Source organism: Rhineura floridana, chromosome 1 (genome assembly GCF_030035675.1).
Source record: "Rhineura floridana isolate rRhiFlo1 chromosome 1, rRhiFlo1.hap2, whole genome shotgun sequence".
NCBI lineage: Eukaryota > Metazoa > Chordata > Lepidosauria > Squamata > Rhineuridae > Rhineura > Rhineura floridana.
In genome coordinates, this window is record NC_084480.1 from 121,845,387 (window position 1) to 121,863,016 (window position 17,630).

General features: G+C 42.9%; 1 protein-coding gene across 1 annotated transcript in view; it reads left to right on the forward strand.

The window, feature by feature from the left end:
- Positions 1 to 13,571: 13,571 nt before the first annotated feature.
- Positions 13,572 to 17,630, forward strand: part of MTAP (methylthioadenosine phosphorylase) — a 42,505-nt gene continuing 38,446 nt past the window's right edge. The window contains exon 1 of the mRNA XM_061630902.1: positions 13,572 to 13,689. Coding sequence (XP_061486886.1) covers positions 13,657 to 13,689 — 33 coding nt within the window. The 5' untranslated portion in view covers positions 13,572 to 13,656. The remainder of the gene's footprint in view (positions 13,690 to 17,630) is intronic.

The following is a 17,630-nucleotide window of genomic DNA, read 5'->3' on the forward strand; positions in this document are numbered from 1 at the left end:
CTCTTGTAAAACTGTATTTTATCTTTAAGGGATTTGTGATATTATAAATCTACAAATAAGAAAGTAAATATAATCTGTGGCATTCTCATAACAGGCTATTTGAGATTATATTGTCATTATCTGAGCAAATCCTGCTGTGTCAATCATTTTAACTACCAATTTACAGCTCACTAGAAATCCACGTTGTGGCAGAGAGCTGAATAAGGCTTTAAAATGCAGCTGTTGGAAAAAGTGACCGACAGACAATTCTGAATGCTGAGAATGGAGGTTCCTTATTATCATTTGCTGAAGAACTGATCCATATTAAGATTGCAATATCAGTTTGTTCAGAATGTGATTTTTATGTCACAAGTATGTTCTTACTAGTTAATATCAATATCTATCTAAGATCATTTCTGAATATTCCATCACCAAGAAATAGGTTTAGCAGCTATCTGGTATTCTCCTAGTGTACCTGTGACGTTCCTGTTCCTCTGGGATTACCACCTCCTGATTCCCAAAGCCCTGGATCAGGAAATCCCCAGGAAGTCTGCCTCAGCCTGGGTCAGATATGCCCTCCAAACCACAAGCTTCAGCCCTATCACTTTTCCCCCAAAAGGTGACCACTGGTATAACCTGTCTGTAAAATTAGTATAGCTATATGTACAGAATAGGGCCTTAGTATGGTAGCACCCTTGACCAAACTGACACATGGGATTTTGAATCAAATAAATATACTTTACTGTGACAGTAAATGAATAAGTTGTTATTTTCCCTATCCTACCTACCTATCCTACCCCAATAATCCCAATGAAATCCTCACCCAAAACCACAGCCCTTCTAACTATATGTTCTCTTCTTGATCCCTAATCCTATCTACCTCTAACTGACAAACCCCAATGGTTTTTCTCTTAAAAACTGCCCTCTGAATTCTCACTCACACACCCCTTCCCATCTGTCAGTCATACCTCATCTGCACCTACTAACAGTCTATTAACACTTTCTTACCAGAACACAATTTCAAAACAGTTTAAAACATATAAAATAATTCTGATTTCTTTATAGTACTCCTTTACTTTCTCCCATATTATTTATTATTATTATTTATGAATAATATTCATTCAATATTTTTTCTATTCTTCTCCTCTTCCATTCTGGAGCACAGGGTGGCTAATAATCAATGAACCAACCATACAAAAGAAAAAAACCATAATTGAAACCACAAAATGACAATAAAATACAAAATTACAATAAAAATACAGTAAAACAGCAGTGATTAATATCTGTAGTGCTGTTGACATCAAGAAGAGTAATCCCTGGGATATTCCTGAAAGCTTTTATGATGCCATTGTCTTCACTGTAGACAATGCAGGGTCCCCTGCGCTGGATGCGACGGTGATCAAGACTTTTATAATAGTGCCACATGCAGAAAACAATACACTTTGTGATCCAAATGCCCGGATGGTTGGTGAAAGGTAGATTAGGGAATGGTTGCCATCTACTCTTATGGGGGAAACACTTAGAGGTTCAGTTGTAATAAGGGTAAATGCTGTTTTCCACCCCAACACAAGAAACACTGGGCTTTTATAGAATGTGATGTAATTTGTACTACTATAGTGAAGAGAAGGGAGGGCAGAGCAATCCAAACTATAGGAAGCCAGCATAATTTAGGACAGGGTAAATTATGCTGGTAATTTATCCCATTCCATATTCTGTTCAGGAGCAGGGGGGCTACTGCTGGCTGAGCTAGCCTGAACCTGGCAGAGGAAAAACAAGCCTTTAAAATACCCCTGCTGAGCCTGAGATCCGCCTATTCCAATCTCTACTCATCCTGAGGGATTTGGGTTGCTTCCTAATTGTGTCAAGTTAATATCATTTAATACAAAATCATTTAATGCAAATTTTAATACAAAATGGTATTTTAAGGGGGAGAAAGGAGGAGGTGACTAGGAGCCAAGGGCAGATATTATCCTACATCTTGTATCCACATATAGGAAAGGAAAAAAACAAAACAAAGTACACTAGTTACATGTGGTTCATTACTGTCAAAACATAAATCTTGAATACCTGAAAAATTAGAGTGCTTAACATTACAGATTTAAGTATGCTGGGCAAATATAGGAAGAACATTGCAATTTTTATTTTGGGGGGAGATGTATTCATTAATGTGCCAGGATCAAGCTAATGTGCTGCTAGCAAATTTTATGACAAAACATTGCTCAACTTTCATTTAGAAGTGTGGTAATATGTGAATGTGCTGCCATCTGCAGGATAGTAAATTGTATTAATTTATAGCATGGTAAATATATGTGGAAACAAAGAGGGAGTGTGTTTCAACTTTCTGGTTGGTCTGGAAGTACTTTAACAATTTGCAGGGCTGGCCATAGGGTGGGTTTGCCGGGAGGTCACTCAGGATGCTAAGCTGAGTGGGGTGCCAAGCTGAGCTCAATGGCTGTGTTTTTTTAATGTAGTGTCTACAGTGAGCTAGGATGGTAAAAAGCAAGTTGTTACATTTTTTTCAAGGATCTACAGGTTGTTTGGGTACTAACTACAAAAATGGCCTTCCTTCAGTTAGCTTTAGAGTATGTTTCTTTTTCAATTTCCACTCTGATGTCATTTGTGCTAGGTAAAAATGAATGGCACACAGCTTTATTTTGAGGCAACGTTGCTAAGCACTTAGCACTTCAGATACTATAAACCCTATCGCACTATTTAAATAATAATAAAATAAAGCTGTAAGCTGTAAGAGATCAGCTGGATACCTTTTTTGTTTATAACTTTTCTTTATTATTTTTCCAGATAAAAGCAGTGGATATTCTAAACTAAAGAATGCTTACCAAAAGATAGGAACTGTTACCAGTGGGGGCTGGTCCATTAAGGCAAGTGGGGTACTGCCCCACCTCTCCCTTCAGCCAACTGCTGCCTGCCTGCCTGGAACAGGCTGCCAGCTTCCTCTTCCTTAGTTTCAGTGTTGCCTTTGTAGAACTGAGCAGGGAAGAGAATGGGGCCAAAACTAGAAATAGTTGGCTCTGCCTGTCATTGGCTCTGCCTCTGCCTACCGTTGGGCTCCCTGCCTTCTGCCCCACTAGTCCCAGCCACTGACTGCTACAAAACAAAAAATATTAAAAGTAAAAGTTGTGAGAGTTCTGTTGTGTTGCATAGTGCCCTGCCACTGCTCAGAATGTGGCTTTTTGAGGTTTGGCTTGTGCAACTGTAGCACAGCGGCTGAGAGATCAAGGTTTTGAGCAATATATTTCTTGATGGATAGGACAGCAAGTGATGTGAGCCTCTCATCCACCATGGTAGATCGTGAGTACATTTTCATGAGCTTCAATTTTGAGAAGCTACACTCACTACTGGCAATTGTAACTGGAAATGCTAGGAGAACTTGTAGTGCTACTCAGACATTGGGAAGACATCAGTCATTTTGGTGTCATGGATATACTGTTCTGTGAGGGCTCTGTGTAGATCCATGCAGGGGGTGGTAAGCATATCTAGCTTTTCAAGGTTACACAAGAATCCCCATGTATTCTGTAAGAGTCAAGCTGCTCAAATTGGTCTTCAATTGAAACATGAGCAGTATCGACAAGAGTGTAGAAGAACTCCTGAAACCAAGAGATCTAATCAGGCAGGGCAGGGTCCAAGGCATGGGTCAACAGGGGAGCCAGAGCAATGTCTGCAGCAAGGCTTGACGCTGACTCTAGCAAGAAGTCTCCTTTTCCTTCCAGTCTTTTATGCACGGCATTCGAGGCCAGGTGCTTACAAATAGCCTGTGTTCTTGCAAGCTCTCCTGCTCCTTAATCAAGCTGATTGCCCTCATTGCTGCAACACCTGTTGGCATCTTCTCTCTGCTGGGGAAGAGGCAGTCTCCTGGTCCCTTCCCAACTCTGACAGGCGAGCTCCCTCAGGGTCTTGCCCCTGGTCTGGCGAAGGATCCTGAGCTGTCTCCTTACTTGGCCCCTCTCCTGGGTCTGCAGTCTCCCATTCCTCTTCCTCTTCGGATGAGTCCTCTGAGGGGGGCATGACAAAATAGTACCCCCAGAAGAACTCTGAACCTGTGCAATCCAATCCAGAACATGCAGCAGACTAATCTCCCAGACATGGGAACCACCAGCCCACAGTGCCTCCATCTTCCCAGGATTCAAGCTCAGCTTGCTGGCCTTCATCCAGTCCATGACTGTGCCCAGACAACATTCCAGATCACACACAGCATCTCTTGAACCAAAATGGGTCATGCTTGAGGTAGGTGGAGACAACATGGCCCATTTTACAAGGCACTAAGGTGGGATCCAAACCAAAACCAGCATCTTACGTCTCCAGCTTCAGAAAACAGAGTTGGAGATGCAGTGAAGCCAGCACCACTGCAAGTGTTTCTCTGCCCACAAATAAAGACTGTTTGGGAGATTGTTGCCACTCCAAGGTGTGTCCAATGAAATCACTTTCTTGTATGTTGGGCAGAGATAATGATTGGCCCAACACTTTGTTGGGAGTGGTCCTAAAACGTCTGAGATCAGCAGCAGGGAAGGGAGATGTGTCCAGTCATGGGCATACGTGTTTTAAACCAAAGCCAGAGAAAATGGTCTGGTTCCCTTTGAAGCTTTACTCTTATATATTTCAAAATAACAATCATATGAGTCTGCTGGCAGAAAAACAGCACAGTCTTGTGCCACCTTAAAGGCTCGACCAGTGGTTCCCCAAGTTTCCCTCCACTTACCATGTGGAGAAATGCTATGTATATACAGTATGTTTGTTTTTAAAGAAATGTTATATGATCTCTGTGACTGCCATGAGGCCTTGTTTTGGTACATTGTTACCAAAACCAAATATTGTATTTGATGCACACTCCTCATAAACACACATACATACATTGTGCTAGAGATATCATATGAAAATGAACCACAAGTCTTTTTCCATACAGTTTCTTCAACCCTCCACTAGATTTTCTGGGCTTGGGGATATACCTTATTTTGTTTAGAGAAATTGCTGTTTATGGGTCATTTAACATCTGGATAAGACCTAAAATAAGAATTAGTATTCCCTTTGGTAAATAGCATCCCTTGAAAAAACCTACAAACATAGTTTAAGATTTATACTGTCTCTCAGTGGTGGTGTCATTCATGCCTAAAGCCTTCCATACATGCTACTAGCTGGGCTTAAAAAGCATTGTGTGTGAACTGGTGGCAGTGAAGAGTTGAAGAAGCCTGTTTTTACATGAAGTGAGGTGGAGGGACCAGGGAAATCCCTGACACACTGCTTGAAAAAGGTCTTGGTAGGCCACTTAATGATGGTTCTGATTGTTGTAGCAATTCTAATGTTATGTGTTAGATGCTTTATGGTTTATAATAGTATTTTTATTACTTCTTTTATGAATCCCTGGACTACACTAACAAATTTATTGTGACATAAAATTTCATCAATTTCAGTCCACTTCATCAGATGCATTGTGTTATCCTGAGTTACCATATAACCATCGCTGACCCCACTCCAACCATGTGCATATATTCCTGTATGTGTATATATTCCTGTAGGGTTGCCAGGTCTCCACTTTACACCTGGTGACTCTGGCTTTTTTGGGTCCTCTCTGAATCACCCCAATCTCCAGACTCTTAGCTTTCATTTTGAAAAATTATGTTTCTAGGTGGTTTGGTTCAAGAGATATACACCAAATATCAGCCCCCCCCCACAACTTCTGTTAGTAGCTGGCTACTCTAATCCCCGCCCTTTCAGGTTTTCAGTCAATAAGTGAAGTCAGGGTTGTGACTGGTAAGGGATTTGTTGACCCCCAGGCAATAGCTAGAACTCATTGCAAGTCCTGAAAACTTTTCCTGCTTGTCTGCAAATCTCATAAATTGAGTAAGTTTATGGCTTTCAGCAATAGCGCTTTTTTCTCTGTGTACAGGAGATGTAGAACAAAAGATCACTGCAGGATCTTGGTAGACATGTACAGTAAACAATTTCAGTTGTGATTATAATAAAAGTGTACGTGCAAGGTTTTTTAATTACTTGAAAAAATAACATATAAATTTTATCCTTCAAATAATTTTTGAACTGAAATAAAAAAGTGTACATGCAGTTTATTATGCCACTGAAATGTGTTATATTTTTCTAATTATAAGGAACAAATTGAAATTTTCCTGGGCTGTTGAAGAGAGCAGTTTGTTTGTCTAATTCATAACTTGTTTTGAAAACCTTCCCAATATGAAGCTTTAATCCTATACTCACTTTTCTGGGAGTAATGCTGCAGCGCTAATCTCACATTCCTGGGAGTGAACCCCATCAAATTCAGTAGGACTTATTTTTGAGTAGACAAAGTTAGGATTGTGCTGTAAATCAATGGGACTTTTGAGTGAACACAGCAACGGATTGTGTTGTAAATCTTTCTCCCTTTTTTAAACAATTAGGTAGGGCTTACTTAGGTGTCACTGCTTTTATTTGGTAGGAAACTAATACTGATTTTTTCTAAAAAATGTTCTGCAGTGACCAACTGGATTTGACAATAAACTATAGGCGGGCCCCGCTTATACAGCAAGTTCCGTTCTGGACTGCTGCCGTAAAGCAGAAATCGCCGTAAAGCAGAACCCATTGAGTATAATGGGGCGCGTCGTGCAAAAATGCCTCAAAAGCACAAAACTGGCTTTAAAACGGGGAATTTCCCACTGCCGCATTAGCGGAATGCCGGAAAGCAAAGTGCCAGTAAGCAGGGCCCTACTGTATTATATAGGTTATATGTATTTTTACATCTTGTGTGTGTGTATGATGGAGTCTTTCCAACAATCTTGAGAGGTAGGTTTGCTGATTGGAAACTAAGACAGCTCACAAAAAGATATAAATCCATTTAAAATCCAATAACCATAAAAACAACTACAAAACAGTTGCAAAACAGCTTAAAGTGGCATGATTCTGAGTGGGGTGAGTGAAGTTTCTTATCACTTTAGGTTGCAGTCCTGTGCACATGTTCCTGTTTAAGTAAGTCCCACTGAATACATTGGGACTTGCTTCTGAGTAAACATGCATAGGATTGTACTATAAACATCTTTACTGGCTGTGTAAATAATAAACATATTTGACAGTCATGCTTATATAAATACTATGTCTCAATAGATATCTGATTTCACATTATGGTTGTACATTATTATTTCCTCTACATTTTAAGTATGCCCTTCTTCCTTGGGGTGGTAATGGTCCCCCTCTGTTGTTTGCACCCTGAGGGACAGTTTAGGCTGAGAGATGGTGAGTAACCCATGGTCACCCAGTAAACTTTGTAGCTGATTTCCACTTTAAAAAATCAATTAAAATGACTTACATGCAGACAAAATTTATGAAGTAACGCAGATCCACATAATACATTTAAAACGCATCCAACTTGCATTTAAAGTGCATGACTGTCCCTAAAGAATCATGGGAAGTGTAGTTTCCTCTCACAGTTATAGTTCCCACCACTCTTAAAACGACAGTTCCCAGGATTCTGTGGTGGGATTCATGTGCTTCAAATGTGTGTTGGATATGCTTTAAATGCATAGTGTGGATCTGCCCTAGTATGCTGTGCATTTATTACTGAATTGAAATGAACAATTTTAAAAGATACTTTTTTAAACGGTAAGGGCTGTAGCTCAGTGGGAGGGCACATGCTCTGCATGCAAAGATCCAAAATCCAGTCTCTGGCAGAGACTATTGTCTGGAATCCTGGAGAGCCAATGCTAGTCCATGTCATCAATACTGAGCTAGATGGTACCGAACGGCCTGAGTCGGTATAAGGCAGATTTCTTTGTTCCTAAAAGTGGAAAGAGACCCAAGGGCCACAGTGACTCCAAAATTCATTTATGTATTTTATTTACAACATTTATATACCGTTTAATTGTAAAAAATATCTCAAAGTGGTTTACAGAAGGAATTAAAACAATAAAATTATTGGCAACAACAAACAGATATTTAAAAACATTCAAAATAATAAAACCAACAATGAGTTAAAAACAGATAAAAAGCATAATAGCTTCTACGTGTCTGGGTAGGCTTGCCTAAACAAAAACGTTTTTAGCAGGTGCTGAAAAGAGTACACTGAAGGTTCCTGTCTAATGTCAATAGGCAGGGAGTTCCAAAGCATAGGTGCTGCCACACTAAAGGATTGTTTTCTTACAAGAGCAGAATTATTATGTGGTACCTGTAACATGGAAAGCACACCTTGAACTTGGCCTGTTAGCAAATCTGCAACCAGTGCAAATTTCAGAGCAAAGGTATTATCTGCTGACAGGGTCTTTTTTTTTTAATTGTTTTAAATTTTTTAAAGTGTGTTTTAAATTGTTTTTAAAAGATGTGTTTTAAACTTGTATATTTGTTTTTAATGTTTTTAGTTACTGTAAACCGCCCAGAGAGCTTCGGCTATGGGGCAGTATACAAATACAATAAATAAATAAATATCAGCAATCGTGCCACAGTATAACACAAGAACATAAGAAGAGCCTGCTGGATCAGGCCAGTGGCCCATCTAGTCCAGCATCCTGTTCTCACAGTGGCCAACCAAGTGCCTGGGGGAAGCCCACAAGCAGGACCTGAGTGCAAGAACACTCTCCCCTCCTGAGGCTTCCGGCAACTGGTTTTCAGAAGCATGCTGCCTCTGACTAGGGTGGCAGAGCACAGCCATCATGGCTAGTAGCCATTGATAGCTCTGTCCTCCATGAATTTGTCTAATCTTCTTTTAAAGCCGTCCAAGCTGGTGGCCATTACTGCGTCCTGTGGGAGCAAATTCCATAGTTTAACTATGCGCTGAGTAAAGAAGTACTTCCTTTTGTCTGTCCTGAATCTTCCAACAGTCAGCTTCTTTGAATGTCCACAAGTTCTAGTATTATGAGAGAGGGAGAAAAACTTTTCTCTATCCACTTTTTCAATGCCATGCATAATTTTATACACTTCTATCATGTCTCCTTTGACCTGCCTAGCATTCTGTACTAACTGCAGCCTCCAGGACAGGTTATGCTGCATGAGGATATCTGTGACCTGGGCTGACTAGCTGCCAGGCTTTTTTTTATTTTTAGTTTTGGGTTTTGGTTGTGGTATTGCATTTAGGAAATCATCATTATCTTTTCCTTTTCTTTTTGCATTTAATGTATCCCTGCCCTCACTCTTACATCCATAGAAACAACAACAGTGGTTCCATGCACTCAGCTCAACCCCCTCAAAACCACTGATGATGCAACTTATTCTTTGCATGATGGTTGGTTTCTTGCCCAATAGTACTAAAAGAGAATTCACATACTGGGAAGTGTGGCTTCAATTGCTGTTGTTCCCAAGTTAGTGCCGTGAAGGTAGACCAAACCATGTGTGTTTTCTCTCTGTCAATTATTACTCACTGGATTTGGATTGGCTGTCAAAGTGAGTTTAAAGCAGCCCACAGGGTATGCAGGAAAGGGTAGAGGATCTTCTTAACTCTTACTCATTTCTCAAACCTCTCTCTGCAGTGAAGGTTTTAGTCTGTAAAGAAGTTTGGAGCAGCCATGTTAAAAGGCAGGGGCAGGACATTCCAGTGAGGGGTTGCCAACCCTGCTTTGATATGATTATCTTTGCAGAAGATCTTTGCAGCCAACAGCACAATTCAAACCATATTTACTCAGAAGTAAGTGTTGGCTTGTGTGTTGTTGTGTGAAACAGCATACATTACATTGGAGTTAAGTTGAGCAAGAAAACGTCTTCAGAGCATGTTAAGAGTCTTTATTAAGACATTAAGGCCAGAGGCTTAAGAGTAAATACATGTAGAGATTCTTCAGTCACCCCCCCCTTCTGGTACATCTCTCTCCATAGATGAACACAAAAGACAGCCTCTCAGCTCAGAGGCATAATTCAGAAGAGCACAACACATAGACTCTGTTAGAACTTTCCCAGTCGCTATCAGATGGCTACCATAGCAATGACCCTGGCAGTCCGTTCCCAGACAGAGCATAGACATAACTCCCCCGTAACCACAGTTACATCTTCACACTTGCAGACTTCATGGAAAACTACTAGAGACAGTAATGTCTACTGGTCACCAGCCCAACAGCTTCCCTTTTTCCATTAAGACTGCAAAATACACATGAAATACATCTCCATAATACATAGTCATACAGTCATACATTTCTACAATACCTCTTGCAATACATTTCAGTACATTGCATTTTCAGTTCAGTACAGTTCAAAAGTATATCTCAGTACATAGCAGTACATTTCAGAACTTTATTCACTCAAACTTTGGTTCATTCCAAGCCTTGTCACCAGTTTGCCAAATTTCTCCTCGCACAAAGGCTTGGTCATTATGTCAGCCACCATGTTGTTAGTGTCACAAAATTTTAGGTTAACAAACCCCTGCTGCACACAATCCCTTACGTGAAAGTATCTGACACTTTTGGTATGAACTTCTGATCTCTCAGCCCCCCCATCTGTGCTTGTGCTTGGCACAGCCTGCGCTGGAGATTCCATTTCCTCAGCCTTACGTTTAAATGTTTGCGGTTGTGTGTCACTTGACCCTGTGAGAATGACTGTTTGCCTTTGATCCCAAGGCTTTTCTGCAACTTTAATGCTTCTGCTCAGAATTAACTGCTGTGTTTCTGGACACCAAACTTTGAAATATGCATTCTCTTGTGCTCTAGGTGCACGTTTGCCACGTCTCTTACCCTGTGGCTGGTAAACTCGGCTGCGATGCACTCTTTCAGGCATCAGCCTGACTGCATTACATGAATACTGTGGCTGTGTGCTTTTAACAGCTGTCTTCTTACAGCTCTGACCGTCATTCTCTTTCCGCCCCATTAAACTCAAGGCATTAGCACACTTCACACCCATGGACATTTTAAACTGTGAATCATTAAGGCTTCCCTGCATGCACACTTCAGCCCCCCTCATTATAAAGCATTGGTCTTTGTGGAACAAAATTGAATAATTACCAGTTTGCTAACTGATAAAATATTATGAGCCAATTCCGGAACAAACAAACAGTTTGACATTATGCCAAGTTTGTCAAATTTAACCAGACCACGTGCTTTTACGGATTTCCGTGATCCATCAGCAAGTAAAACAAAGTCCTGCTCATCTGTAGACGTGTAAAACAGACTCCTGTCTTTAATTAGTATATGGCTTGCTCCGCTGTCGACAATAAAGTTAATTTGTTCCAAGTCTTTAGACTTCTGTTTACAAACAAAGTTCACACTTCCCTGCTTCAAGCCTCCGTCCCTGGAGTTTCGCTTGACTGGACAATCTTTACGGAGATGCCCACAGGCCCCACAGGCAAAACAAGACTTCAGTCGCTGCTGCTCCCGCTTGTTTTCCTGTCTGCTTTCGGCAGCCTGCTCCGGTTCGGCATATTTCTCCTCCTTGCTTCTGACAGCCTCCACCGGCTGGGCTCTCTGCGCCTCCTGCCTCCGCTGCCATTCCTGGGACAATTCCTGCAACGCGTCCCACGTCTGTTTAGCCGACGGCTCATCTCTCACACACATCAGTTGAGAATCCGATAGAGCCAAGATTATAAACGCCTGCGCCCTCTGGTCTCGACACTTCCAGGCCACGGTCGGTACCGCCGGGGATTTTTCCTCAATCACGTCCCATAAATCCTCTGTTATCAGCAAAGCCCTCATCCTCGGCTTCCAGCTGGCAAAATTCTTCTCATTAAGTCGTTCCATCGGCAAGCCTCCCCCAGACAGGTTTACAGCCATGTTGCTCACCTCCGTCTGGTTCAATCAATCAAGCTGCCTTCTCTGGAACTCCGTCTGCCGTTCAGACCAGCAACTTACTCCGGTGTAATGCGCTGTGGAGCGTAACCATCCTCTGCTACCACTGTTGGCTTGTGTGTTGTTGTGTGAAACAGCATACATTACGTTGGAGTTAAGTTGAGCAAGAAAACGTCTTCAGAGCATGTTAAGAGTCTTTATTAAGACATTAAGGCCAGAGGCTTAAGAGTAAATACATGTAGAGATTCTTCAGTCACCCCCCCCCTTCTGGTACATCTCTCTCCATAGATGAACACAAAAGACAGCCTCTCAGCTCAGAGGCATAATTCAGAAGAGCACAACACATAGACTCTGTTAGAACTTTCCCAGTCGCTATCAGATGGCTACCATAGTAACGACCCTGGCAGTCCGTTCCCAGACAGAGCATAGACATAACTCCCCCGTAACCACAGTTACGTCTTCACACTTGCAGACTTCATGGAAAACTACTAGAGACAGTAATGCCTACTGGTCACCAGCCCAACAGTAAGTCCTGTTGAACTCTATGGGGCTTAGTCCCTTAGTAAGCGTGTTTAGAATTGCAGCCTTTGGGGCATCCATCTTTACTCCTGACTGCTTCCATCTAATGTCTCCACAACACTAAGCTCCTTTCTTCCCACAATGGCCGTCTTGTGACTGGCCTGGCCTGAGGGCACTTAACCTCTTCTTGCCAGAAGCAAGCAGGCTAGATTAAATGTTCCCAACCCAGGCTCCCTAAGCAGGTGAGAAGGAATGAACCCGTAACTTCAGCTAGACCTGGGAACATCCTTATTTAGCTAAGATTTCTATCTTAATTTCTAATCACAGAAATTTTTTGTTTGAATTGTATGCTCCAATCAACTATGGTTGATGCTTAATGAATCCTGTTTAATGACATCACTAGGGCTCGCCCTGAAATCTCAGGGTTTGGGATGCATCTCACCTTGCAATCCTAAATATATCTGATGAAGGAAGCAACAGTCCATGAAAGCTTATGCCATAATACATTTTGTTATTCTGTAAGGTGCCACAAAGCTCTTTTGTCTGTGTAAACCACACCGCGTTGTACAATTAAACCACTATCGCTGAAGAGTAGCAGAGATTGAAAGCCCAGACAGGTTCACTGCATAACGGTAACAAGCAACGATCGTTGCTGGGTTTCAGTTTAGATTTCTGACCATTGCTTGGTCTTTAGACCTAAATAGTTTTGTTGGCTATTTGTAGTGGAAAATGGAAACGTGTAGGGTTGTTGTTTTTTTTTTTAACCCATCAGGAGCGAGGCCCCTAGCCAACGTAAAAGTTCAGGGGCAGAGGGGGGGAGGGCAAAAATCAGGGGGGCCCCCAGAAAAAAACCTGTAAAAAGTTTAAAGGTAAAGGCAGAACTTGGAAAAGTTACTTTTTTGAACTACAACTCCCATCAGCCCAATCCAGAGGCTGTGCTGGCTGGGGCTGATGGGAGTTGTAGTTTTAAAAAAGTAACTTTTCCAAGCTCTGTGTCCCTGCACTTGTAGCGCCAGTCGTTTCCGACTCTTAGGGTGATGTCTTGCGACGTTTACTAAGCAGACCATATGGGGTGGAATTGCCAGTTCTGTCCCCGGCCTTTCTTTACCCCCCAGCATACGCCGGGTACTCATTTTACTGACCACGGATGCATGGAAACCTGAGTGGACCTCAACCCCTTTTACCGGAGATTCGACTTCCTCCTTTCGTTGGAATCGAACTCCAGCCGTGAGCAGAGCTTCGGCTGCATTACCTCCGCTTACCACTCTGTAAAAACAAAATAGGATGCACACCCTGTATCAATTGATTGACGGGAGCGCGGCGGCCCTTCCACCTCCCCTCTGGAGAACAGTATTCAAAGCAGACTGGGCGGGAACCCTCGTCCCTCCTTCGTCGAGCGGTGGGCGGAGAAGCAGTCGGAGGTCCTTGGCCGGGACCGCCCTCTTTGTAGCCTTTTCTGTTCGCGAGAAACATGGCTGCAGCCTCTGCCTCCCCGCCGGTGAAGGTAAGGCGCTTCCGTGCCGTCTCGCAAGAGCAGGGAATTGCAGCCCCTTCAGGCTTTCGCTTCCTTGGCGCCCTTTCTGACGAGGGCGGCTCCTTTGACCCGCCTGGCCTCGCCTCTTCGCAGATGCTCTCTCGGGGAAAAGAGAGAGGGACGCGCGCGGGCCTCAGCACGAGTGAAAAGGCAACTGTACATTGCGCTAGCTTTTCAGGCGAGCATCATCGCTCTTGGCCTGCTTAAGTGCTATCTTTACCCTGCGGATACGTCTCGCCTGCAGGCGGCAGCGCCTTTTTCGCGCTTATTATTTTTGAAGGGCCGTGGCGCAAGCTGGTCAGCGATACCGGGGCCCTGGAAGCCCTCGCTCCTTCGGCTTCAATCTGTAGGCACGCTTTCCTGGGAGTAAGCCCCATTGAACTTAGTAAGATAGCCTCCAGAGTAAGTACGCACAGGATCACACTGTTAGAAGTGGCATGGGAACAAACTGGGCTTTGTGTTGACAGAATCGCGTGTTTAGACATTCTCATGGCACGTCTCCCCCATTCACCAATCCTGTTGTACTGATTGCAGGTCTTGCACAAATGAAATCCTTCTGGCGTTTCTTAAATTCTTTTGGCTGCTGCTGCTGGGTATTTTGCTTTCGGGTTTTTTTCTTTCTTCTTCATTTGAAACCACCCAAACGCGATGCCCGGGCACAAAACACCTTTAAACTGGATTAAATACTGTGGAATAAATACTCACAGTTCTTTGTGTCAAAATAGCGTCAGCTGGAAAATAGTTGCGCTATTCATCTTCTTTGCCTTCTTTCTCAATCCCCTTATTGCTGCCTTGAACCACTTAGACTGTAAGTCTTAAAGGATCATGAGGTCTGTAAGTGATCTGGAGTATGAGCCCTTTGCCGTTAGTTTACCAGAGAACTTGGTTGGGTTCTTCTTCCACCAGTATGCGAGCTTGCTTACTAAAATCCTCTTGTAGTGGTAGGCACCCTCTGTTTCTTAATTATAGAGATGAGTTGCATCTATTAGTCACGAAGGGGTTTTCCATAATGTTTCACTCAAATATAGCTGACACATGGCTTTTAAAATTCTGGTGAATGATACTGCAGTTAGACTGCAATATAATCCTATATGGGACACTACATTGGTTTTTGGTGCACACTGAAATACTGTGGTCTGTTTGCATTATTTAACTATGGTCTGTGGGTTTCAAATTCACATGAACTAGTTGTATCTTGTTTTCCCTAGTTTGCCATATCTGTTGCTTTGATAGAAAGCATTCACTTAAGGGGTTGATCCCCCCCCCCCAGTTTGAAAAGAGCTGTATATGTATATCAGATTATAGTGAGGAAAAGGTGGAATCTTGCTTTGATAGAAGGCCTAATTTTTAACCTGTCTCCTTCATGTTCAAATATATGCATTTTTTTAAAAAAAGTTTCTATCTTTATTTGTATTGTCTCTTTTTAAGCATTTTTGATTCAGTTGTGGAGAGTGCTTTCTTGCCTTTTAACTATAAAGTTCAAACGTGAAACATATAGGTCACATGACTGGGTGTGTTGAAGCAATAAATAAATAAACCCTTTCTGACTTTATAGGAGGGTCTTTTCAGTCTTTCAAGCTTGTGATAGATGAATTCGCCTGGGATGGGTGGCATCAGGGCAAAACCTCCCCCCCCCAATACCTTCATGCTCAGAGAGAGGGGATGGAGCACTGGTCTCTGTTGCACTGCACTGAAAGAGTCCGAGTTCTTTCTGAAGAGCTTGAAGCTGGGGAGGGGAGAGAGAGTGAGTGCACGCATGTGCGCACATTTGGAAGGGCAGGTCAACCCATAGTTGTGCTGTGCTTCCAAGACTCTTTCCCAGTCTTCATTCTGAATGTGGAGTTAGGGGGGAAATTGGGGAGGGAGTTGTTCAAGAAGTCACAGTGTGCTTCTGAGTCGCTTGGCATTTTTTAGAAGTGTGGTGTGACAGATGAGTCCTTGCTCTTCTGTGCTTGGTCCTTGGGGTACAGTGAGAAATCCCTTTGTATTGCATTGAGCTCCTAAGGCCTTCCAAATGTCTGGCTTCCTCATCTCCCAGTTTAGGAAGACAGCTGGGACTCATCACGTTTGCCATGAGCTGGGGATGGAGAGACACTTACCATCGTGAGTTTATTTGTCAGCTCCTATTCATACTTGAGACCTGAATTGTGTATACATTTGTTAAATAATTCTGTAAGGTAAAAACTACATGGGTTAGAATAGGGTTATTTTAATTATTTATTAGATTTATTAGTCGCCCATCTGGCTGGTTATCCAGCCACTCTGGGTGATGTACAGAATAAGAACATACAAATACATTAAAATCTTAAAATCTCAAACAGTAGTAATAAACCTAACCCATCCCAAAAGCCTGTCTGAAGAGCCAGGTCTTCAAGGCCCGGCGGAAGCTCATCATAGCGGGGGCATGATGGAGATCGTTTGGGAGGGAATTCCACAGAGTGGGAGCCACAGTTGAAAAAGCCCTCTCCCTAGTCCTCACCATTCTAGCTGTTTTAACTGGTGGGATAGAGAGAAGGCCTTTTGAGGCTGATCTTGTTGCGTGGCATCCCTGATGAAGCTGGAGGCACTCTTTCAGATACTGGGCCGAGACCTTGTAGGGTTTTAAAGGTCAAAACCAACACCTTGAATTGGGCCCGGAAAATAACCGGCAACCAGTGTAACTCCTTCAGCACTGGAGTGATGTGATCTCGCCGGCGGTTGCCTTTAATCAGACAAGCCGCCGCATTCTATACCAGTTGCAGCTTCCGGACCGTTTTCAAGGATAACCCCATGTAGAATGCATTACAGTAGTCTAGGCAAGAGGAGACGAAGGCATGTACCACCAATGGGAGCAGATGGTTACACATCTTATGACCCATCAAGCCAAATGTAGACCACCAGGTTTGTATGACATTCCACAGGGAGCTTGATAAGCCTCCTACTTTTGCTATGGTGAGATGATGTCTCCAGATGTGGTGTTGCTGCCCTTTGCATCTGGTTTGCTCTTGATCAGCAGAGGAGTAATTGCATTACTAAATCTGCATACTGTCATCAGTAGATAGAATGTTGGAATTTTGGACCAGAGTTTAAATCATCTCAGTCATGCAGCTAGATAGGTTACGCAGCTCACCAGTTGTGTTTGGGAGCTTTCACCAGGGGTTCAGTGAACCTCCTGTTTTTCCTACTTGCTTCAGATTGCAAAAGCTCAAGAGGTTGTTGAATACCTGGCAGACCACAGTACTTGGCTGTACACAGCTGTGTTTGCCTTGATGGATGAAACATTGTGCAGGCTTCCTTTGGATGAGCAGGCTCAGAGGAATACCTCTCCTATGACTTTTCTTCGAATGGAGAGGTTTGTGTTAAAAAAAACTGAGTGGAGTTCCTGGCCCAGTTCACATGTCATGGTAAATCAGAGTTAATGGTTTACTGTGAAAGCAGAGGTTGTTCCTGCTTCACCCCTTCCCTAGCACAAGCAACAAGCCATGCCCTCTGGCTTCATGTTCTGTCCAACCCTGGGATTGTGGTTTGTTTCACTGCAAACACACCACAATTAGAAAGTAAAAATCAAACCTTGGCTTTACATTATGATTTGTATGCAGTGAAACTTGGTTTAGGTATAGCATTAAGCCAGAGATCATGCTCCTGTTTGCATAGTAGCCATCTTCATGTTTGCCGGAAAGCATATAACTGTGATTTACCATGACATGTGAATGCTAGCCTATGTAGCACACTTTCCTAGGAGGGGCTTGCCCAGCGGGGCAGAGTTGGAGCAATAGCCTCCCAGCAGCAGAGTTGCTGCCACTTACAAGGGAGGGGGAGGGCCAAGGTGACTGCAAGATTTGGCCTGCACAGATGCACTAGAAGATCCAATCTGGCATTCCTGGTGCATCCACATAGCTCTGACCTCTTCACTGCCTTGCTTCTCCCCTCTC